The following is a 26,381-nucleotide window of genomic DNA, read 5'->3' on the forward strand; positions in this document are numbered from 1 at the left end:
TATCAGCATTTTATGGAATATCAATATCGAATTAAGAAATTGACACTTTTGATCCTCTTTATAATTCCAGTTAGCGTTTTATTTTGATATATTCGGTTTTCAAATATTAATTGTCTCAAATTTATTGTCCAATATTTTGTACGATTTAGTTTGTGATATATTGTCATTAATGCTATATATATATATATATATATATATATATATATATATATATATATATATATATATATATATATATATATATATATATATAACACGCCTAAAGAAATAAGGAATTACTTTGCATTCAAGCAAATTGATTTCGTATTCTGCGATTTATTCTGATAAACTAAAAAGCAAATCACGACCACTATCTACAAATACATAACTTAACGAATACTAGAAAAAGCAAGGCAAGTTTGACATATAGAAACATATGAATAGTGCAAATAAATAAGAATGATCTAATTAATATAGAATATTGCACATTAAAATTCAATAAAACCATTTCCATTTATAACCACCAATTAACCCATATAAATACGCACACACAAACACGGGTCACAATACGCAAACACATCTTTTGTCTGTTAACTTTTGTTTAGATACACAGTTCTCTTTCCAACCAAAACCACAACCATGCTTAATCTCCGTTTTCTATTGGCTGTTCTTGTCTTATTGTACGCAAGCGGGTTAAGCGAAGCAGGAGCTGCAGGACCATGGGACCACAAAACTATCCAAATCACAAATGTCATAAACCCACCGACGGAGCTAATGATTCACTGCAAATCCAAAGACACCGACCTCGGGCCTCAGCAACTCCAAAACGGCCAGTCGTTTTCGTGGAGATTCAGACCTAACCTCTTGGAAACGACATTGTACTTCTGCAGGTTCGAGTGGATATCAAACGGCGTACTTCAGGCCCATTGGTTGAACATCTACGATATCAGTGACAACCTCACGACGTTGTGTGATCAGTGTCTTTGGAGCGCCAACGACGCTGGCGTGTGTCGCAAGGCATCGTGGACCAGTGCTGACGTCTGCGTCCCTTGGGATCCGAGCATGTCGTCGTTGAAACACTAAGTAGAGCCTGCCTCTAATTTGTTAGCTATTATCTGGTATTGAATGGTCCAGATTTGTAATAATAAGAAGTTTATTGACTGAGGGAACATAGTATTACTTTATATTGGTCAAGTATTATATTAAATAAATGGCGTACTCAATTTCGTAAAGGCTATTGAAGTTTAGAGAGAGAGAGAGTCGAATCTGGAGAGAAGATAAAGAAAGAGAGAATCGGAGAAGAGAGAGAGTGTTCCGAGACTTTGAATATTTCTTATATTTGATATTAATTTGTATCACCTATTTATACATATGGTGGGTACAAGAGAGAGTGTAATAAATACATGTGTAATAACTACTTCTAGGAAAAAGAGAATAATAAATATACACAGAGAGCAAGACATAGGAAATAATATGAGAAATAAATGCGACAATTTCCCACGTGGAATGAGTTCCAAGGAGAGGACTTCCGAGGCAAGCTTGTCAGCGGAAGGGCGAGCTCGACGAGCTCGACGCGGAAGGGCGAGCTTACGAGCTCGATTTCAACAAAGACTAATACCCAAATTGATTCAAACTTTGCTCGTTAATATTGTCATTAATTTAACACTGAATTTGAGTATATTTTATTGGTATAACAAACTGAATTGGCATTAAAAAAAAGTACGTAAACTAGGCATATATATCAAAACCCCTTCGAGACTCGCAAGCATGTGGCTTCGAGCTGAAGATCTCCCTTTCCACAATAGTTACACTTCGATCACCTCCCGTCATCAATCTTACTAACATGAAACCAAATTTGTGAGGCATTCTTTTTTTTGTGTGTATCAGTGAAAGTGCTTATCTCACTTCGTTGTCGGTCATCTATATCTATATACATAGTTCAATTGAAAAATATATATTCACGACAATTTTGTTCATTATCATTGCTATTTTTTTGTATAACGTGCAAAAAAAATAATATAACCAGTATAATCATCATAACAAGAAACTCATGCATATACAAAATCATGTATGAATACATAACAAGCATATAGTATACCATAAGTTTACTGTCAACAAAGCATAGATTACAAGCATGAAGATAAAAAAAATCCAACAGAGAGTAAGAGTTCATTAATATATAATAACATGTCAATAACCCACAATATATTTTCTTGTGAAGTTGGAGATGTGTTGTGCTGTGTATCTGTGACTCCTAGTACTAGGCCATTTCTCTTAAAATGTATAGTTTATTAGAGTATAATTAATGTTTCATTGTTATACGTTATTTTACGTTTCAATCTCTGTACTGGTATTATATATACCACAACACTTTTATTAATTGATAAGCCTTTTCCCTAATATGGTATCAGAGCAAACTGTTTAAAAAACAAAAGATCCAAACCCTAACTTAAAACACCCAGCCGCACGCCGGCTTCCCCACTCAGCGGCACCGTTCATCGATTTGTATCGTCATCATGACCTCCAGCATCAGCAACGAAGAAGAAGAATCAGCATCGCCGATCAATCCCCGACCGACTATCTCGACAAACATCGACTCGTCCTCACCCCTCATCGCACTAAATGTCTCTGCACAAGTCCCTCTCAAACTCACCTCAACCAATTACGCTGCTTGGCGTGCTCAATTCGAGTCACTCTTAATTGGGTATGATTTACTTGGATATGTAGATGGATCTGTTGTGGCTCCGCCTCTCACGGTCACCGATCCCGTAACGGCCACCGATTCTCTCAATCCCGCGTACTCGTTTTGGAATCGACAAGACAAACTAATTCTTAATGGTATTATCGGCTCTATCTCCCCGGCCCTTGTTCCGTTTATCGCCGCCAAGAAGACCTCATTTGCTGCGTGGTCATCATTAGAGAAAACCTATGCCTCTCCGTCCCGAGGTCGTATCATGGAACTTCGCCAAAAGCTAAGAGCTCCGATCAAAGGCACTCGCACCATTACAGAGTACATGATGGATATTCAATCCACCATCGACTCATTGGCACTCATGAATAAACCAGTTGATTTTGATGACTTGTCTATCCGTATCTTGAGAGGCCTTGATGAGTCATATACTTCTCTTGCAAAAGCAATTGAGGCACGAGAAACACCTATTGAGTTCGATGAGCTTTTCGAAAAGCTGCTTAATCTAGAGGCGCAACTAGCACTCCCGACGACCACCGTAATATCTCCGGCGCCTACCACGGCCTTTGTTGCTCCAGTGACTTCTTCAAAATCCGGGTCCAACAATAATCGGCCCTATTCTGGGCCATCAAACTCACGGTCGCCTAGCCATGGCTCTTGGACCCCTCGCCCACCGACTCCATGGTCACCTCCACCTCTGTGGAATCCTCGAAATACTCAGCCAACAAACGGCGCATCGAGCCCCCGCGGCTACATGGGAAAATGTCAGGTTTGTGGAATCCAAGGTCATACTACGCGACAATGCTCGCTGCTTCCTCCATCCACTTGGACGCACCTTCCTGCTCCTCCCAGGGGACCGCGTCCACCGCCTCGCGTGAATACGGCCACCCATAACTACAACCCTTTCTCGTCGCAAGATTGGGTTGACTCTGGCGCATCGCATCATATCACAACGGACCTCAACAACCTATCTCTTCATCAACCATACTCTGCTTCCGATAACGTGATGATCGGGGACGGCTCAAGTCTTCAAATTCATCATACGGGTTCCTTGAGTTTCACTACTTCAACTTACCCACTTTCACTTACAAATGTTCTACATGTGCCATCAATGTCGATGAATTTGCTCTCGATTTCTGCTTTATATGCCGCTAACGATGTCCTTGTTGTATTTTTTGATGATTGTTTTCAGGTGCGAGATCGTCACACGGGAGTAACTATGGTCACGGGGCAGCATAAGGATGGCGTTTATCTTTGGCCACGTGTGTCCCTTTGTCCACCTATGAGTCAGCCCTCAGCCTTCACCACCATATCACCTTCATCGAGTCTAGTCGCCACTTGGCATAGTCGTCTTGGTCACCCGTCTATCAAAGTTTTTCGTCAACTATTGTCGTCTTTACGTATTTCTTTTCCGAACTCTCAACTGAAGAACTTTTCATGTAATCCATGCCATATCAATAAAAGTCACAAGCTTCCCTTTTCGAGTTCCACCATCTCTTCTTCCTCTCCACTTGAAGTTATTTTTTCTGATGTTTGGACATCCCCTGTTATCTCTTTAGATGGCTATAAATATTATGTCATCTTTGTTGACCATTTTACAAAATATATTTGGTTCTATCCTTTGTCAAGAAAATCTGACGTCCACTCTACTTTTATCACATTCAAAAATCTTGTTGAAAAATATTTTTCTACTTCCATTAAAATACTTTACAGTGATAATGGTGGAGAATACATGTCCTTGCGACCCTTCTTGTCCAAATCCGGCATAACCCATCTCACCACTCCTCCTCATACTCCTGAACATAATGGATATTCCGAACGGCGTCACCGCCACATCGTTGAAACCGGCCTAGCCCTTCTCCATTTTGCAGGCCTTCCGGTCAAATTTTGGTCTTTCTCTTTTGCCACTGCTGTATATCTCATTAATCGCATGCCTAAACACAATCTTCACAACTCTTCATTTACCAAACTTTTTCACAAACAACATGATCCCTCGAAACTTCGAGTGTTTGGCTGTCTCTGTTACCCGTGGTTGAGTCCGTACTCGTTGCACAAACTTGACCCTCGATCAAGTGCATGTATATTCCTAGGATATTCTCTCACTCAATCGACATTCCTCTGTTTTGATCTATCGCGCCACAAACTTTTCGTATCTCGTCATGTTCAATTTGTTGAGTCAGTATTTCCTTTCTCTACCTCTAAATTTACCACTCCCGAATCCTCCGACTCACTGGTCACATCGTCTACTTGGCTGTCTCAACCGGCGTTGCCTACTTGTGTTTCTCCCGCCCCGTCGGCAACAATCACAGAAAATCAACATGGGCTCGCTGCTGAAAACCTTGTTGGTCAAGTCTCTACTCCAGCAGCCCTGCCCTCTTCGAATCTAGAGGTGTCTCCATCAACTTCATTGCCGGACTGTTCACTTTCTCCCACAACTCGCTCGCCAGACTCACGAGACTCCAATTCAGCGCCACTTTCTCCCGTCGCACACTCGTTGAAGGATCAAAGTCCATCTCCCGATCGACTCTCTGCCATCATGCCACCTCCGGGCTTCCCGCCTCTTGATCGTTTGGCTCCGAAAATCCACCCAATGACTACGCGCTTCAAAAACAACATCGTTAAGCCCAATCCCAAATATGGACTTGGCGTTGTTGTCTTTGAGGCCGCCGAACCAACGACCGTGGTGCAAGCTGTTCGACATCCTCAATGGCATGCTGCTATGAAACTTGAGTACCAAGCCCTCATCGACAACACTTGGACTCTTGTTCCGCGGGATCCCCACCAAAATCTTGTTGGAAACAAATGGGTATTTCGAATAAAACGCTTACCTGATGGATCCATTGAGCGTTATAAAGCACGACTTGTGGCTAAAGGTTTTCATCAATGATCCGGTGTTGACTTTCACGAGATTTTCAGCCCTGTGATTAATCCGGTTACGGTCCGTGTTGTGCTCAGTATTGCTCTTAATCACCAGTGGGAAATTCGACAACTTGATGTCAACAATGCATTTTTAAATGGTCATCTCTCGGAGGAGGTTTATATGGCCCAACCGACAGGAATGGTTGACCCTCGATTTCCCGACCATGTGTGCCACTTGCACAAGGCTCTATACGGTCTCAAGCAAGCTCCTAGAGCATGGTATGATGAACTACAAGGGTTTCTTCGGTCGCTTGGATTTGTCCCTTCACGCAGTGATGCATCCCTCTTCATATTATCGCGCTCGGACTGCCTTATTTATTTCTTGGTATATGTAGATGATCTTATCATTACTGGCAGTGACCCACGTGTGGTTGATCAGATTGTTCATCAACTCGATGCTGCCTTCTCCACCAAAGACCTTGGCCTGCTCTCTTATTTTTGTGGTGTTGAGGTAATTTCCACTCCCGCTGGTATTCTTTTGTCACAACATAAGTATATTGTGGATTTACTGAGCAAGCACAACATGCTTGACTCTAAGCCAGTTTCAACTCCCCTTGTTGTTGGTACATCTCTCACTGTTCATGATGGATCGCCTCTAGTTAATGCCACCATGTATCGCCAAGTCATGGGTGGATTACAACATCTTCGTATGACAAGTCCGGATATCTCGTTTGCTGTAAATAAACTCTTAGTTTATGCATGCACCGTCTGAACATCATTGGGGCGCCGTCAAACGTCTCCTCGGATATCTAAATGGCACTCGATACCTTGGGATTCGACTTCTTGCTTCGTCACCCCTCTCCCTCCATGGGTACTCCGATGCCGATTGGGCAGGCAACCCTGATGATCGTTCGTCCACTGGTGCGTATGTTATGTTCCTCGGTGTGAACCCAATCTCTTGGAGTTCTACAAAACAACGAACTGTTGCTCGCTCTTCCACCGAAGCCGAGTATCGTGCGATCACTTCCGCTTCCGCCGAAATCCAATGGATTCGCCAACTCCTCGATGAGCTTCAACACCCACAATCTTCAACCCTGACTCTCTATTCAGATAATCTTGGTGCAACGTACTTATGTGCTAATCCGGTGTTTCACTCCCGAATGAAGCACTTAGCCATTGATTACCACTTTGTTCGTGAGCTCGTCCAATCTGGCCGCCTTCAAGTTATCCATGTCTCATCTGCAAATCAACTTGCCGACGCTCTCACCAAGTCTCTCTCGCGCCCTCGTCTCTTAGATATTTGTGACAAGATTGGTGTTTCATCAGCCACACCATCTTGAGGGGGCATATTAGAGTATAATTAATGTTTCATTGTTATACGTTATTTTACGTTTCAATCTCTGTACTGGTATTATATATACCACCACACTTTTATTAATTGATAAGCCTTTTCCCTAATATAGTTGTGTGTGATTAGATACTAAACAAAGAATGTTTCTTTTTCGGTTGTCAATTTGATACTAATAAAAATGTATAGCTTTCTTTAACAGACATGTCTGTTTAGAAGATTTTTGGGGGTGATGTTTACAACCAAGCTAGATGAGATGTCTACGCCTGATAAACATTCAAAAAATATCTTATGGCTGTTCTACAAACAAAAAAAACTGACATAACCAAAGATATAGGCAAAAAAAACTGACATCACCAAAAAAACAGACATCGCCAACTCTTTTTTTGTATTATTTTCTTCTGAAACTTGGACCTGGAAAAAAAAAAGCCAAATAAAAGTGAGTGACCTTGGACTTTGACCGCCGTTGTCTTCGTCGTCGTTGGAGTGACCCCGGAGTTGGACATAAAACGAGAGATCCTTGAAATGAGTAGACACGCTTCTCCGAGAGCTAAAATAAATCATGAAAAATAAGACAATACAGAAAAATAAATATCATCTCCATTGTCCACTGATAAAGATTTAAACAAAAATCGATTTTCAAACATAAGAATCATATTAAAAAATGAAAGAGAGAGAGAAAGAGAAAGAAAGATAGAGAGAGAGAGAGAGAGAGAGAGAGAGAGAGAGAGATGATGTACCTTGGCTGGGCGAGCTTGATTGGCTTGGCCGGCGAGAATCGGAAAAGACGATCATGAGAGGAGATGGAGGGAACTGTGAAAAAATTAGGTCTAAGATATTTTCCCCCCTTCCCGTGAAAATGAAATGTAAGCAATAGGAAAAGCTTGACTGCCTACCTAATATATTTTAACTATTATTTTAAATTAAATATTATTAAAAAATAAAGGGAAATTGCTATAACTACCACCAAATCAATAATAATTTCCAATAATCCACCAAACAAAAATTTTGGCCAAATATACCACTTACTTCTATGTGTAAAACCCTAAATACCCTTAAAAAAATTATTCTTTACATTTATTATCTAATTCATTCTCTCTCTCTCCCTAACGTCTGATACTTCTCCAAACTCATCACTCAAGCTCACCCAAAATCAAAACCCTTTCTTCTTCTTTGAACCACGATCGAAATCCTTGCCCAAACATTTCAGCGAACGAAACCCTTTTTCTTCTCCACGAATCTCTTATCTCATTCTCCACGAATCTCTTATCCTTGCCCGGATTCTACTTGGTTAGTTTCAGCGAATCTCTTTGCCAAAGTCTCTACTTTGTTAGTTTTAATGTTTTTTCTTATCATTTATTTTGTTTTATGTATGTTTATTCTGGGTATGTTTAAATTTGGGGCAAAAATACGGTTTTCGTGATTCTGGGTAATTTTTGAAGTTGTTCTGCGAAGTTTGTAAGTTTCATCAGATGTCAACAGTTGACGTCAACAATTGACGTCAACAGTTGACATCAATTGTAATTTTGTTTGCTTTTGGTATGCAAACAATAGATGTCAACAATTGATGTCAACTGTTGACGTCAATTGTTGACGTCAACTGTTGACATCTGATGAAACTTACGAACTTCGCAGAACAACTTCAAAAATTACCCAGAATCACGAAAACCGTATTTTTGCCCTAAATTTAAACATACCCAGAATAAACATACACAAAACGAAATAAATGATAAGAAAAAAAATTAAAACTAACCAAGTAGAGACTTTGACAAAGAGATTCACTGAAACTAACCAAGTAGAATCCGGGCAAGGAGAAGAGATTGGTGGAGAATGAGAAGAGATTCGTGGAGAAGAAAAAGGTTTTCGTTCGCTGAAATGTTTGGGCAAGGATTTCGATCGTGGTTCAAAGAAGAAGAAAGGGTTTTGATTTTGGGTGAGCTTGAATGATGAGTTTGGAGAAGTATCAGACGTTAGGGAGAGAGAGAGAGAAGGAATTAGATGATAAATGTAACGAATAATTTTTTTAAGGGTATTTAGGGTTTTACACATAGAGGCAAGTGGTATATTTGGCCAAAATTATTGTTTGGAGGATTATTGGAAATTATTATTGATTTGGTGGTAGTTATAGCAATTTCCCAAAAATAAATCGATTATTAATCGATGACCGAATTTAACAAATATCCAGAAGCGATAAGCGAACCGAATTCTCAAAACGGATACGGTTAACCGAACCAAATTTTCGATTAGCTATCATGACACCAAATTTCGGTTATGGATCGATTCGGTTTTCGATTAACTTTTGTACAACCATATTTCTAGTGTGACCCTCTTAATTTTTAATTATTAATAAATGGTCCTGATTTTTGCATAAAATAATTATAATTAACGTTCTTAAATTGGTGAGACGTGTTTATGAATTATGAATATAATTTTTATATATATTATATAGGAAAAATATTAACAATATTCTTTCTGTTTAATCGAAATGTTCGATTTATACCCTCAGTTTTCAGAAAGATCATATATATTTCTCTAGTTTAATTTAAATGACATATATCTCCCCTAAAAATATGATATATTGCAATTACCTCTCTTTTCGTTTATTGCTTACAATTGTTTTTTTTAACTCCCAAAAATAAATAGAAGGTAATTTCTCTATTATGTCGTGATGGAGGGTCTATGTAAAGAGAAAACCCTAGGAATCGGTCATCAAAAGAAAGCTCTCAAGTCTAAAGGATCGAGAGAGAAACCAATTCCGGTAATTTCACCATCGCTGTCGTCGCTATTGTCATGGATCGAGGTAGGTGTTGAACCAAAAATTCGCCTCAAAATAGTCTCAACAATTCGTGGTGAGAAGTGGTCGATTTGAATTTATAAATGGGCCCTCAAAGTTTCGTTACGAGATCGATTTTCCTTCGTAATATTGTACAAATAAATAAAGCTAATTATAGAATAAAAGGTGTGTGCTATTTTATTAAATATTAAATAAAGACTTTTTAATAATAAAAAAAAATTATGAAGAACATAGGAGAAATAAATAGCGAGTTTACAGAAAATGGCAGGTGAAATTAGTTCTTCTCCCCCTAGATCTTCACATGGAGGTCTGTATTTATAGACCTCATGAGAAGTTTGTGAGGTCCGCTGATTTTGGGGCCACGTCGTTGTTGAATAGGTCATTCCTTCTCAACTCGTGACACAAATGTGGCATTTTTCGCGATGGACGAAATGGTTTAGAGTAGTGATTGACTGGTCATCGATCTCCAAGATTCTATGAGCTCTTTTGAAACAGTCCACTAACAAGCTCAGCTAACGAGCTGAGATGGAGAGCTAAGCTGGATAGCTGAGCTAATGAGCTTAGCAGGAGTGCTAACCTGACAAGCTGAGCTAGCTAACCAGACGAGTTGAGTCGGAAGACTAAGCTGATGAGCTAAGACAAAAAAAACTAAGCTGAATATGGCGTAGCCCACTATGTGTCGTTGGTTGGGACTCGAGATCAATCTATGGGCTTTGACCAAAATGATCAATTTGTGCCCAAACAAATTCATATTAATGGAGGACGAAGTCCAACATTTACAGTTAGTCCCCCCAGTTCTAGGTAAACTAGAAGACATTAATTCGTAGTAGTAGCTTTCCCAGGCGGGATATCCAAAAAAGAAAAAGCTACGTGAAATTATAAATAACTCGTTACCAATATATGATTGACTGGGCGCAGCAAGCATGAGCTTTTGTTAAGAGATAAATAAATAACTAAGATTAATAAGTCAAGCTTTAATCTCGGCCTTACTTAATTAAATTATCTTGATCTTTAGATTATTTATATGCAAACCAAGGGTTCGACTCATAAAATTTTGCAAGTTTGGCACTCGGCTTACTCATGCGAGCGTAGGAAGAGCTTGGATTTTTACCAAAGTCTCATCGCAGTTATGGCGACTTTAGGAACTCGACTTACCCATGCGCATGTAGGAGCTCGGCTTATGTATGCAAGCATAGGAGCTCGGCTTATGTATGCGATCTGAAGAGCTAGACTTTTTTCCAAAGTCTCATCGCCATTATGGCAAGCTTCGAAACTCGGCTTATGTACGAGCTAACCATATGTTTACTAGCGTAAGAGTTTGACTTATGTATGCGAGCTAAAGAGCTCGGCTTTTCTCCAAAGTCTCATCACAATTCTGGCGAGCTTGGGAACTCGTCTTACTTATGTGAGCTTTGGAACTCGGCTTATATATGCGCACGTAGGAGCTGGGCTTCCGTATGCGAACGTAGAAGCTCGGCTTTTTAATTGTATAGCGCGCTTTTGAGTCTTCAAAGATATACTTTGAGACTTAGGCATCCTGGGCAAAATTACGAGATGGTTCATTCTGGCACTCGCTAAAGCGATAATATAATGACTTTGGAGTTGTTTCTTTTGAAATTGGGATGAGCTAAACAAGGGCTTAGCGAAATCAAATGTTTGTAATATGATGAGCTAGAAAAAAGCATGGCTTGAGTGTTTGAGTGAGTTGAAGTTCACACTTTCCTCATGCACTTTCTCGAATAGAAAATAGGAAAAGATCCGAGTATGTACATTGTGCCTTTATGCACTAACACTGCTCTGAACATGAAGATCTAGAATTCCCTTCTAGTTGTCCACTCTATCGCTCAACTAGGAAATTTGTTTATGAACTTATATGAGACAATGTACCTTTTTAAAAAACTAAGTGGGAGGGTTATATTTGTTGTTTACAACCCACGATCCCCAACACTAATGAAAAGAGTAATTTTCGCCAGACTAAGAGTCACTCTCGTGGCCCTCTCTTAAATGAGAGCACTCAACGACGCTTTGCTCTAATCATTGCTCAATGAGCTAAGTCTGAGAGTAAGACAATGAGACAAGACTTCTCATCGGTGGATTGTTTTTCAAAGTCGATCTTTTGGACTAAGTGGTTGGTTACACACTTAGACTCGATCCCTAGGAATCCTTCCTCGAGGCCCTGCGAAAGGATGTGAGTGATCAAACTTTTTTATAAGGTGGCTAGTCAAATTTGATGTATTGACATCTTGGCTATGCATTAATGATGAGTCATTTACTTATGAAAGAAGACTCGTTGCGGCCTTCCCTCGAAGGAGTAAAGTGTCATTTCGTTCATAACACCTTTGGATTTTTCATGTCTTGTTCATCCTATAAAATTAAACAAACTCAAATCCTAAACCAAAAGACTAATCATAAACTTGTTTCAACTTTACAGCATAATGTCTCTCAACCCTCTCTCAATCATCATTTCCTCAAACGAAACCGAAAACTACATAGATTCAAAACGTAACATCGACATCGTCCTTACCGTTAACAAGCACAAATGGGTACTCACCACCCGCTGTCCTCAAACGAATAATGATTCAACTCAAGAGGACAAAGACGCCTTGGTGGCCTGGCTCCGATCCAATGAGATTGTGAGGTGCTATATTTTAGCATCAATGAACAATGTCTTGCAACAACAACATTGTGACATCGAGACTGCCACCGACATGCTCTACAATCTCCTTGAGATGTTTGGAGGGCAAAGGCGTCAAGCAAGGCAACAACAGTCCAATAGTTTATGAACTATCGCATGAAGGCTGGGACTCCTGTCAGGGACCATATGATGACGATCATTAGTAACCTGAATAAAATGGAAATCCTAGGATCTAAGATTGACGAGGAGACCAAAATAGATATGATCTTGGCAACTCTTACTGAATCTTTTGATACCTTCAAGTTGAACTACTCCATGAACAAGATAGAGTACACTGTTACAAAGCTTACGAAGGAGCTTCACACTGCTGAAGGTCTCACTAAGAGAAAGAGGAATCAAAGAGAGGCTCATGCTACTGAGCACAAAGCCTCCACCTCTGGATCTAAGAAGAGACCTCACGAGGCCGAAAAGAAGAATTGTCCTACCTATCTCAAAGCAAAGGAACATAGTATTGTACTAGTTATCGAAGCATGCTTAGTAGCTGATAATGTATCAACGTGGATTCTTGACTCCACTGCTACTAACCATATTTAGTGTTTCTTGACTGGTTTCAAGAAAACCAAAAGCTTAGAGGAAGGCAACTTCTATTTCAAATGGGGTTATGGGAGCTTGGTGTCTACAAAGGCTGTAGGATCTGTGATGCTGTCTTTCAAAGACCGCACTTTAAACTTGAATAATGTTTATTTCGTTCCTCCCTTTGGGAAGAACTTAATATCTGTTGCTCGTCTTTGTGAGCAAGATTATTGTTTAAAGTTCATTAAGAATGGAATTCGTATTTCGTTTCCTGATAATTCTTTTATCACTGATGCATGTATGAAGAATGCTCTTTTCTACGTCTATCCCACTCAACCTTATCTTTTAGACACTAAAATAGATAAAAAAATCTAGTTAGGGAGCCAAAGAGGATCAAACTTTCTGATTCCTCCGATCTAATAAAATCAACATATCTCTGGCACTTAAGACTTGGTCATGTCAGTCTAGACAGGATTAAGAGACTTGTGAGGGACGGTCCACTCCAAGCCTCTGCAATAGGTTCACTATCTACTTGTGAATCTTGTATTGAAAGAAAAATAACTAAGCGATTCAGTTAAGGGTCGAAGAGCCACTGAGTTGCTAGAACTAGTACATTCTGATTTATGTGGTACGCTCAGTCAACAGGCATGTGGAGGATACGAATACTTCGTTACCTTCACTGATGATTACTCAAGATACGGTTTTGACTATTCGCTCAAACACAAATCTGAGACCTTTCACGTATTTAAGGTCTTTAGGGCTTTAGTAGAAAAAGCAAACTAGCAAACAGATCAAAACCCTTCGATCCGATCGAGGTGGTGAGTATATCTCTGGAGAGTTCGATGACTTTCTTAAACAAGAAGGTATCGCTTCTCAGCTTACAGCACCTGGCACACCTCAACAAAATGGAGTGTCAGAAAGAAGGAACCGAACTCTAATGGAGATGGTTAGATCAATGATGAGTTACTCATCACTCCCTCTTTCCTTTTGGGGGGTATGCCCTCGAAACAGCCACTTACATTCTGAACCAAGTTCCGTCTAAAATGGTTCCTGGTACTCCTTATGAAAGATGGATTGGCCGTATAGTAAATCTGGGCCACATCCGAATTTGGGGTTGTCCTGCACATGCGCTAAGGCAAAAGACTAGCAAGTTGGCTAGTAGGACAGAATTATGCCTGTTTGTGGGATATCCAAAGGAAACCAAATGTTTCATTTTCTATAGTCCCGAGGACGATAAGACTTTTGTTAGCACGAATGCTCGTTTCCTTGAGCAGGATTTTATGAAAGATGTAAAACCTAGAAGCAAAATTGTGCTTGAAGAAAAGTTGGGTGAGGAAGCTTCTATCTCATTTGTAAGAACTGTTCTTACCCCAACTGAAACACAACCTAACTCATCAGAATCTCGTCAAGTAGTACTTCGACGTAGTGAGAGGGCTACTCAAAAGCTTGACAGGTACATGTCTTATGGAGACACTCTCGTAGCCGTCTTTGATATGGATGACCCTGTTTCCTATAGCCAAGCAATGGTTTGTTCTGAATCAAACCTTTGGCTTGACGCCATGAAAGTTGAAATGCACTCGATGTATGTCAACAAAGTCTGGAAACTTGTAGACCTTCCTGAAGGGATTAAACCCGTACGGTGTAAGTGGATATACAAGAAGAAAAGGGGTCCGGATGGGAACGTTGAAACATTCAAAGCACGACTTCTGGCTAAGGGTTATACCCAACAAGAAGGGATTGACTATGAAGAAACCTTCTAGTCAGTTGCAATGCTTAAATCCATCCGCATACTTATATCCATAGCTGCAGCTCTTGGCTATGAGATCTGGCAAATGGATGTCAAGACTGCCTTCCTGAATGGAAATCTTGACGAGCGCATTTATATGGCTCAACCAGACGGTTTCGCGGATAAAGGTCAAGAGACCAAGGTTTGTGAGTTACTTAAGTCCATTTATGGACTAAAGCAAGCATCTAGGTCATGGAATATTAGATTCGATGAAACTGTGAAAAGCTTCGGCTTTGAACAGTCAATAGATGAGCCTTATGTTTACAAGTTAATATACGAAGGCAAAGTTGTGTTTCTGGTACTATATGTCGATGATATTTTACTCATAGGTAATGATGTGGGTAAATTATCTGAGGTTAAGGTCTGGCTGGCAAAGCAATTCGATATGAAATATCTATGAGAAGCCGCGTACATTTTGGGGATCCAAATCTTTCGAGATCGGAAAAACCGGACCCTGTCGCTCTCTCAAGCATCTTACACTACCAGAAATATGGGATACAACTACAGTTTTTTTTTAACTTCAGTTTAGCCTTTTAATAGAGTCTTTTAATACAGAGTACGGTCACCTTTTTTTTGCCTATATTATACTCTAGTCGAATATAAAACTATAGTTAATCATCTTTTTTTCTCTACAGTCAGCATAAAGAAGTAGTTGTAATACTCAAAAAATTAAAAATTACCAAAATTTCACTATTTTAGAATGGAGGGAAATTTCTCACTAAAACTTGGCACATTTTCACTACAGCCAAATCTAAACAAGTAGTGGTAATACTCAAAATATAAAAAATCACCAAAACTTCACCAAATTAGGATGGAGGGAAATTTCCCACTAAATAATTTGTTTTAAGCGGCCAATGAAAATTTTAAAATCGATCAGTATAGAAAATACACAGTATACCTCTCTCTTTCTCATTCGTGCATATCTCTTCATTGAACTACAATCCAACCCTCCTCCTCTAAATACTCACATAAAAAAAAACCCTCCTCTCGAAGACCTCACTCTCATCCAAATTTGACCTTGAAATATACATATCTCCGAATCCCCAAATCCCACAATACACAGATTTGTATGATGAAACCCTAGCCTGACAAAAATGCAATCTTCGCTGCTCCAAACACAAGAGAGAGAAAATGAATGTGCGAACGAACAGATTCCGCCGGAGAAGAAGAAGAAAGTGAGGACTACGGCCGGCGCTCGTCCAAGGTGAGGAAAAGGAAATCATTATCTTCTTCTTCTCTTGGGATTTCATATAGGAATCTCTAGGTCTAAGTTTTGTTTCGATTTTGATTTCTCTCAAGGTCAGCGGCTTGATTCAGGAATGAAGAAGACGTTTATGAGTTCATTGGAACTTGATTTCATGACTAGGTAGGAAAAATTCGGATTTCCTCTTTGATTTTTGTCTAAGATTTTCTAGATTTGATATGAAATCTGGAAATTTTTCTTGTCCATGAATATTTTGGCACAGTTCAGAGACGAGGAGGACATATTTAAGCCTCGTCGCGTTATTCGTCGTCATTTCGAGGTAGAGCCTAATTCTTCTCTGTTATTTTCATAATTTAGAAAGCATATATTAGGATTTTTGGGGGTAACATAAAATTTTTATTTATGATCTTGCCATTAAAATATCTAACTTCTCATGTTTGGGACTCAAGTGGATTTGTTAGTTTCAGTCTTGCATTTATAAAATATCTAATCCCAGTATTGATATCCCTGCAACACATCACATGCCCTTCATGTAGGTATTGAGTTCATAGAAGGAATTTCATCTATGGTTCACATGTTTACTTTAATTAATGGTTGATTTGTTTTTTTTTTTAAATTTATTTTCAATTCCTGTGCATATTGTGCAAGAAACAGTTTTATTGTGCAGTTAGATTACTTTCACAGTGAAACATGTTGGAATCGATCTAGGGTTTAAGAAAAAGTTTAACGCTTCGTTAAGCGGCGGAATTTTAAAAATTTTCTTTTTAAGTAAAACTAGTTTTTACTAACCTAGACAAGAGCATGTACATGTAAATAAAGCTAATATGAGCTATAAAAGTTACTAACCTTTTTGATGCTTGAACGTTGATGAGCCTTTGGAAGGTTGGCAACGTTCGTCTCCCCTCGCAGCACGTCTCTCTTTTCTTTCCTCGGGAACTCGAGCAACCACGATAGTTTCTATCACTAAATCACTCGAAAAGAAGGAATTAGTGAGTGGGCACTTTTAAACACTACGACTTGAGAACGAGTCTCGAAGTCGCAGAGCTAAAGACTAGGTCGAGTGAGGACCTAGGTGCCAAGACAAGAGAAAACCGAAAATAAACTAGAGAGAGAGAGAAGAGGACTTCGGCCAAGTTCTAGAGAGAGAGTCTCTCAAATCTCTTAAACTTGGATGAATGAATTGTGAGGAAATGAGGCTCCTATTTATAGGAGAGGTCTCACCTTCAATAAGGTAGTTTCCTCTTCTATAGAATATCACATATTCATGAGCAAAATAACCCTTATTTCCCATTCCTCTTAGGCGCCCAAGGCAGCCTTCTAGAAGGCTAGGATTTGTTTCCTTTTTTGTTCCTTGGCTTGCCTATTAGTCTCTTGGCCGAAATTCCCCATGCTTGTGTGGGAAATTTGTTTCCTCTTTTCTTTTGGCAAGTATCTAAATACATTTATGCACAAAATAAACTCTCTTTCCTTAGGTATGTTGGGCGCCCAACATGTCTCTAGAAGGAGCTTCTAGAAGCTTCTTCATTTATTCATGAGAACATGAAAAAGGCCCATTAAGAATTTTCAATAAAATTCTTATGAAATGAAATTAATTCACAAGGCCCAATGATCAAGTCATGGCCGAGTGAAACATGTCACAAAATGACCTTGTCAAAAAATTTATTGACATTCATTTCATCCTTTGTCTCAAAAGACAAAAATACCCTTTTAACTATTTTCGTTCTTGTTTTGGCTTAGCTTCCAGTTTAACTATTCCTATCGATGTGATTCGTGACAGTGACCTCATGGACCCAAATGAACAAAGCTTTAGCTAAACACTTGGACTCAAAAGTTCACAAACCTTTTCCAAGTTTAGCTGAATGCCAACTGACTCCACTAAAGAGCTGACACTGAAAATCTCTCGGTTCAAATGAATTTATTTTCTACTCAAGAATTCGACCTAATTATGATGAGCGGATCCACTGAATATTATCTATGTTTACCCTTCATGAATGTCATCAGCTAGTCGGGATTTACTAAATTACCATTTTACCCTTCTAGCTGTTATTTCCTCAACTCCTTTGTCGCTTGTGAATAAGTTAGAAACAATGTATTGACGAGGAGCTAACAAGTCACATTGTTTCATCCAAAAGAGTCAAGACTCAATTTGGACACTGGCCAGTTCATTTATTCACACTCCAAGGAACAAAGCATGAGGTGACATACATTGCATTTCAGCAATCTTGTACATGAATTCCATATCTATGAGAACTTCACAAAGTTACTCATGACAGACTCACAACTTAGTACTTCACCAATAGGCCTTGTTCGGAATCACATAGTGAGTCCGAACTTTGACTTTCTCAAATGAGAATACTAAGGTGTGAAATGGCATGTCTCATTTCAGGATTAAGGTAAGCATGATGCAATTCATACATAGTGACTTCGAGACATAAGAGGTTAAATGGTTTGTTCTTATCTTGTCTCTAGAAGTGCACTGGTCAATTCAGTACCTTCGGAAGATACCTAGAAGAACTATAGAGTTCCTAACTCTCAATGCCTCATAACCAGACATCATAGATTCTTCTAACAATCATACTGAGGTCAATAGTCCTTTGACCCTAAGATTGCGAATATATCGTTTTAAGCAAACTACGAAGAGTTTGTTCATGCAAATCTACATTTGTCTCTTCGTAAGTTGTTAAGTTTGTTTATGGACTAAAAGACTATGGTTTTATCATAAAGCTTCAGACAAGGAAGATTGAATGAACGTTTCAACTTTATTAATGAATGAATAGGCAATTACAAGCAAGAGTCTTCATGAGACTTTATTACATCAAATGTTCAACATAAAGACTACAACTCTTCTTGTGGGCACCATTGACAACAAAACATGATGCATATATCTTCCTATTCCTAAAATCGAGGAGCATATCTATCTCATAAACTCAACCAATGCTATTGAATTCAATAGTTTTAGACATTATTGGTGATTAAATTTCTGTTTTAAGACTAACAATGTTTTATTAAGGCACCAATTATATGTGGACGTGAACCTAGTGCTACTGAAGAAGAAAGGAAGCTAGGCTCTGAGCGTTCTGCAGATCTAAGTGCAAAAGTTAATCAGGTTGGGTGACTTTCTGAGACAAAATATTAGTTATATTTCTTCCAAAGTTTTGTATTAGCTTCCTTAGAAATTCACACATATACATATGTGGAAATATGAAACTTAGAACTGACTAATGAAGCTATAAAAGTATCCTCTGGTAGAGATTAAGTAGTTATGCTACCACTGTTTTTTATTTTTTGGATTGCCCGGAACTAACTTTAAAGCCCATTATTTCAGTTTATTTTGCGAAGGACAAATGCATTACTGTCGAATCATCTTCCACCAAAGGTATGACTCCTAAATCTTGCTCTGGGGCATCTAGACAAGTGACTTGTGTAGCTTTTGATGTTTTTTTAGTTAGTCTGCTAGAAAAATGATGCTGAACCTCTACACATAATTTGATACCTTTTCTTAAAAAAAAATGTTTATTTTACAGCATATATTGCTTTGAAAAACAACATCACTCACATTCTTCAATATCTTCAGAAATTTAACTGCGATATAAATGTTCTTACGCATTTTTTGCCTGGTACAGATAGTTGAAGTAGTCTGTTGCAAGTTGACTCCTCTCCAGTCAGAACTATATAGCCATTTCATACATTCAAAAAATGTAACTTTTTTAAACTTCCTCCGAATAAAGTGATTTCACAAAGTTTGCAGGAATGGATATCTTGATAAAATAGTATCTAACTGGTCGAGGTTGTTATTTGCAAAACAGATTAAACGAGTGATTTATGAAGATCTAAAGCATTCAAAGATTCTAGCTTATATAACAGCACTCAAGAAGCTTTGCAATCACCCGAAGGTATTGTAGCTTATAAACAATGACCTAATCTTTAATATTATCGTGATCTTTTCTACTAACTGAATTTGTCTAATGGCTCTGGTACTTGTGTGTGTTAGATTTAATCTTTTTTCGGCCATTACATGCTCTTGCTTTCTTGATATTTTATTTTCAGTTTGTTATAGGCTACTGCAAGAGTCTGGAGGGATGGACGAAAGAAAATAGTATATATTTACCGACTTTTGAGTACTGGAACGATTGAAGAGAAGGTTTGATGATTTTATTATGGTTTTTTTTTTCTCTTTGGTGTTTTTGCAGTAAGGTTTCTAATAGTTATCCTAATGGTGTAGGTATACCAGCGTCAAATGTCCCAAAAGAAGTAATCTACTGATCTTGTATTGCAAGTCTGTTAAATCAATGTCATTTGGTACTGGATTTTGTGAAGGCTTGTTTTGGTTTCTTTGTTTTGGGTCTTGTGTTTGTGTGAGGGTCTAGGCTCCGCAATGAGGTTGTTGCGCGGCATAGGCGAGCTCCACAGAGCTCACAACGATTCTGGAAAGCGGAGGCGCTGTGAGAAACGACGGAGGCTCTGAACAACGTGGTGGCATTGGCTTGGAAGGTTCGGGCCCCGGATCGGTACAAGTTATGCTTTGTCCCCCCTCTGCCGGTAAATGACTTGGTCTTTGTTTGAATGATAGCTCTGCAAGTCCTACTTGAAAATATAAGAGTATAACTGTTATGATTGGTCATGCTTATTATGGAGTTGTCAATAAAAGAATACTATGGGTTCATTTTATTGACTGTTCGGAGAAATTCTGGTTTTAATCTTCTTGACTGCAACTGTGTCCATGGATTAATCTCTTTATATGTTTAATATCAGTTATGTTATTAAACATCTATTCATCTGATGCATTCTTGTCACTTGTTGTATTGAATGTTTAATTACTTGTTTTGCACTTTCCAAGATATTTGAGATTTGTCAAGGGAGCTTTGTTAACTTAGTAATCAATACCCACCTCTCTTAGTTTGGTTCTCAATAGTTTTAATTATTACTTATTTCCAGTACTAATTTTGGGTGTATTTCTTATATTCCAAAAACTTGTAATGCCATATTTATGTAAATGATATTTATTATTGATTGAATGAAATGTAGTCTTAAAGCTAAATATAAATATCTATCTTCCTAGACTACAACAATACGCAGTAGTCTAAGATAAAAACATGAACCACCTCAATTTTTCAACTACACCTAAAAGATGTAGTCTTCAACAAAAAAGATTGAAGTCATAGACAAAGAGATAAGACTCCAGTGCAATAGATGCCACAAAAACGCCGTAGTCTGTCCAACTCAATTAATTATAACTACTCTTTAAAGCTGTAGTGTTTATTGACTCAAAATTTGAACAACTACATTATAAAAATGTAGTCTTCAACAGAAAACACTAGAGTCATAGGCAAAGAGATAAGACTCCAGTGCAATAGATGCCACAAAAACGCCGTAGTCTGTCTAATTGACTCAATTAAGACTACTTGTTAAAACTGTAGTTTTTTTATCTTATGTAATTGAGTTCTATATAACTACAGCATAACGTTGTAGTATTTATAGATGCCACTAGTAAGACTACATCTAAACAATGTAGTTATATATTTTAACTACAGCCTTATAAAACAGATACACTACGGCCAAACACTGGAGTCATAATCAAAGAGATAAGACTCCAGTGCAATAGATGACAGTCAGTAAACTGTAGTGGATTTAAAATGACTACAGCGTTCGGCAGTAGTTAGAGACCAAATTTCTGGTAGTGTTATATTAATAAGGTGATGGATCGCTTCTCGATGCAAGACTCCAAGAAGGGCCAAACACCCTTTAGGCATGGAGTCTCACTCTCTAAGGACCAGTCTCCCAAGACTGCACAAGAGATTGAGGACATGAGAAAAATTCCTTAGGCCTCAGCCGTGGGAAGCCTCATGTATGCTATGCTTTGCACTAGACCTGACATCTGTTTCGCAGTTGGCGTAGTTAGCCGTTTCCAATCCAATCCTGGACCCGAGCTCTGGATTGCTGTTAAGCATGTTCTTAAGTATCTTCGAAGAACTAGGAACTTGATGCTTACATATTCAGGTACTGACCTGACTATGACGAGTTATACCGACTCCAATTTTCAAGCGGATAAGGATTCCAGAAAATCCACTTCAGGATCTATGTTCATCCTCAATGGTGGAGCTGTTGTGTGGAGGAGTATTAAGCAATCTTGCATTGCTGACTCCACAATGGAAGCAGAATATGTGGCTGCTTGTGAAGCACCCAAAGAGGCTGTATGGCTTAGAAAATTCATTAAGTATTTAGAAGTTGTTCCAAACGTCGATGAGCCCATGACCCTTTATTGTGATAATAATGGGGCTGTCGCTAACTCAAATGGAACCTCGAAGCCATAAGCGCTTTAAACATATTGAGAGGAAATACCATTTGATTCGAGAGATCGGGCAGCGCGGAGACGTGGAAGTGAAGAAGATCTCAACGGTGGACAACCTGGCAGATCCATTCACCAAGGCCCTAGCGAACAAGGTCTTCCACCAACATCGAGAGGGATTAGGCATGAAGGACTACTCACATCTTCTTTGAGTCAAGTGGGAGTTTGTTGTCAATGGTGCCCACAAGAAGAGTAGTAGTGTCTATTTGTGAACATTTGATGTAATATAGTCTCACGAATACTCTTGCTTGTAATTGCTTATTCATTAATAACAGTTGAAACCTTCATTCATTCTACGTTTTCTGTTTGAAGCTTTATGATAAAACCTTGGTCTTTAGTCCATAAACAAACTTAACAACTTACGAAGAGACAAATGTAGGTTTGCATGAACAAACTCTTCGTAGTTTGCTTAAAACGATATATTCGCAATCTAAGGGTCAAAGGACTATTGACCTTAATACGATTGTTAGGAGAATCTATGATGTCTGGTTATGGGGCATTGAGAGTTGGAGACTCTATAGTTCTTCTAGGTATCTTCCGAAGGTACTGAATTGACCAGTGAACTTCTAGAGACAAGATAAGACTAAACCATTTAACCTCTTATGTCTCCAAGTCACTACGTATGAATTGCATCATGCTTACCTTAATCCTGAAATGAGACCTGCCATTTCACAGCTTACGTATTCTCATTTGAGAAAGTTAGTGTTCGGACTCACTATGTGATTCTGAACAGGACCTATTGATGAAGTACTAAGTTGTGAAGATGTCGTGAGTAACTTTGTGAAGTTCTCATAGATATGGAATTCATGTACAAGATTGCTGAAATGCAATGTATATCACCTCATGCTTTGTTGCTTGGAATGTGAATAAATGAACTGGTCAGTGTCCAAATTGAGTCTTGACTCTTTTGGATGAAACAATGTGACTTGTTAGCTCCTCATCAATACATTGTTTCTAACTTATTAACAAGCGACAAAGGAGTTGAGGAAATAACAGCTAGAAGGGTAAAATGGTAATTTTGTAAATCCCGACTAGCTGATGATATTCATGAAGGGTAAACATAGATAATATTCAGTGGATCCACTCATTACAATTAGGTTGAATTCTTGAGTAGAAAATAAATTCATTTGAACCGAGAGATTTTCAGTGTCAACTCTTTAGTGGAGTCAGTGGGCATTAAGCTAACTTGGAAAAGGTTTGTGAACTTTTGAGTCCAAGTATTTAGCTCAAGCTTTGTTCATTTGGATCCATGAGGTCACTGTCACAAATCATATCGAGTAGGAATAGTTAAACTAGAAGCTAAGTCAAAACAAGAACGAGACAAGTTTTACTAAAATTGTCAAAAGGGTAATTTTGTCTTTTGGACATAGGACGAAATGAATGTCAATAAATTTTTTGACATTGTCATATGATGACAAATGAAATAAATATTACTTGGCCATATTAGTGTAATTGGGCCTTGAGGATTAATTTCATTTCATAGAATTTTACTTGAAAATTCTTAGTGGGCTTTTCTTATGTTGTCATGAACAAATGAAGAAACATCTAGAAGGTCTTGTAGAAGCCTTATTTTCTTCCAACCTAAGGAAAAGAGAGGCTGAATTTTGTGCAGCCCATAGTGTGAAAGAGAGTTTATTTTGTGCATTAATGTATGAAGATACTTGCCAAAAGAAAAAGAGGAAACAAATTTGCTTATAGAAGCACAAGGGAATTCAGCCAAAGAGGGAGAAAACAAATCCATGTGGCATGAGGTAATGTGTTACACGCCCAAATGAAGAAAAGGAAACAATGGATTTGCTCATGAATATGTGATATTCAATAAAGAAGTGGAAACTACCTTTTGAAGGTAAAACCCCTCCTATAAATAGAGCCCCCATTCTTCTGATTTCATTCCTTCCAAAGTTTCATAGATTGACAGCTTCTCTCTCTAGAACCTCTTGGCCGACCTCCTCTCTTTCTCTCTCTACTTCTTTTCGTTTTTGTTTTGGCACCTAGGTCCACATTTGACCTAGTGTTTTAGCTCTTCGACTCTAAGACTTGTTCTTGAGTCGTTGTGTTTAAAAGTGCCCACACAATAATTCCTTTCTTTCTCGAGTGATTTATGTGATAGAAACTTTCGTGGTTGCTCGAGTTGCAGAGGAAAGAAGAGAGACGTGCTGCGAGGGGAGACGAACGTTTCAACCTTCCGAAGGCTCATCAACGTTCAAGCTTCTCAAAGGTTAGTAAACTATTTTATGCTCATAATAGTTTTTATTTATATGTACTTGCTCTTTGTCTAGGTTAGTAAAATCATTTTACTTGTCAAAAAGAAAATTTTTAAATTTCGCCGCTTACCCGAAGCGTTAAATGTTTTCTTAAATCCTAGATCAATTCCAACAGAAACAACCTGAAGGATTCTTATAGTGATAGTGAGCATTTAGTCTGGAAGCTTAATAAATCTGTTTATGGTTTGAAACAAGCCCCCCGCCAATGGTATTTAAAGTTTCATGATGTCATCACCTCATTCGGTTTTAAAGAGCATGTCATGGATCAATGTATATTTTGCTTTATATGTGGATGATATTTTGCTAGAGACTAATGATAATGGAATGCTGTATGAGGTGAAACAATTTCTTTTAAAGAACTTTGATATGAAAGTTATGGGTGCGAAATCTTATGTCATTGGCATTAAGATCCATATAGAAGGATCACGAGGTATTTTGGGTTTGTCTCAAGATACCTATATCAACAAAGTTCTAGAGAGATTTATGATGAAAGATTGTTCAACAAGTATAGTACCTATTGTGAAGGGTGAAAAATTTAGCTTGGATCATTGACCAAAGAAAGACCTTAAACGGGAACAAATGAAGGATATTTCACATGCTTCTGTTGTAGGAAGCCTTATGCATGCTCAAATTTGTAACAGACCTTGACATTGCATATGTTGTTGGAGTATTGGATAGATATCAGAGGAACCCAGGTCTTGACCATGGAAAGATGCAAAGAAGGTTATGATATATACTTTCTAAGAAAAAAAAACTACATGCTTATTGGCCGTCGGACCAATGAATTGCAGGTGGTTGGCTACTCTGACGCTGACTTCGCTGGCTGCATGGATTCAAGAAAATCTAGTTCAGGATATTGTTTAATAGTAATTGGCTGAGTTGTGTCTTGGAGACGCACACATCAGACATAGACTGCTACATCCACTATGGAAGCTGAGTTCGTATCGTGTTTTGAAGCTACATCACATGGTATTTGGTTAAAGAGTTTCATATATAGGCTTAGAGTTGTAGACTCTATTTCTAGGCCACTAAAGTTGTGCTACAATTCACCTGCTATTTTTTTGGCTAAGAATAATAAAAGTGAATGTAGAAGCAAACTCATCGACATCAAGTATCTAGTCATATGTTAAAGATGATAACGTGGTCATCCAACACATTCGCACTGATTTGATGATTGTTGATCATTTAACTAAAGGCATGCCACCAAAGAAATTTAAGGATCATGTAGAAAGCATGAAACTTGGTTCCATGATGTAATCTTTTCGTCGTACGGTACCATTATGTCTAATAAACTCATATTCAGTTTGATATTTTTGCATATAGCTATACACATTCATTTTAATTTATGGAGAAATATCGTTTAAATGGACCTAGAATAAATATATGATTTATTCACTAAAGATAAAATGATTATTGAGATGTGAGACTTGGTATATTATAATACATGGAAGATAATACTCGCTCATAGAGAACCTGTCGTCATGAATCATATACGGGTAAACTGGCAATGTAGCCATGTTGAAACGTTGTTTTTGGTTTCTAGCCCACGTTTGGTATATTTTGCAATCTAGCCATTTACCACAATTTACCGGTATAAAATACCAGATTTATCCTTATGCTTAATTGTACAAAACAGTAGCCCAGGTTTGCCCAAATTGATATCAACAAATATTTACAAAAATTTACACTGAGACAATGACTAAATAGGAAAGTCAACTAAACATTTTAATAGTGTGCATTAATAAAAAAAATGCAAAAAGAAAGAATTACCGAAAATAACGTGAAAAAATTATGTGGTTACTTCTGCCCATCGTTAGTCAAAACGTGGGCTACAGTTTTTCCATTATTTAAGCCAAGGTTAAAATCGTAATTAACGTCTTACATAATTCTGAAACATCATCAAT

The 26,381-nt window shown here is 38.3% G+C and overlaps 1 protein-coding gene and 1 long non-coding RNA gene across 2 annotated transcripts; one reads left to right on the forward strand and one right to left on the reverse strand.

Annotated features, from left to right (window-relative positions):
• The first annotated feature begins 618 nt into the window (after nucleotides 1-618).
• On the forward strand, nucleotides 619-1,062 carry LOC149393822 (S-protein homolog 29-like). The gene has a single exon (XM_089618171.1). It carries the CDS (start codon nucleotides 619-621, stop codon nucleotides 1,060-1,062), a length of 444 nt encoding a protein of 147 aa, XP_089474297.1.
• Nucleotides 1,063-1,596: 534 nt separating this feature from the next.
• On the reverse strand, nucleotides 1,597-7,741 carry LOC149393823 (uncharacterized). Its single transcript, XR_016299890.1, has 3 exons — nucleotides 7,616-7,741; nucleotides 7,324-7,425; nucleotides 1,597-1,817 (listed from the first exon to the last, which is right to left on the reverse strand). It is a non-coding gene; the product is annotated as an uncharacterized LOC149393823 (long non-coding RNA).
• Nucleotides 7,742-26,381: the final 18,640 nt, after the last annotated feature.

The sequence above is a fragment of the Urtica dioica genome, chromosome 6, assembly GCF_054948205.1.
Source record: "Urtica dioica subsp. dioica isolate 48M chromosome 6, U.dioica_male_clone48M_v1_H2, whole genome shotgun sequence".
Classification (NCBI taxonomy): Eukaryota; Viridiplantae; Streptophyta; class Magnoliopsida; order Rosales; family Urticaceae; genus Urtica; species Urtica dioica.

Excerpts from the sequence above, each read along its gene's own strand:
- LOC149393822 (XM_089618171.1), top strand. The coding sequence starts at position 619 with ATGCTTAATCTCCGTTTTCTATTGGCTGTTCTTGTCTTATTGTACGCA.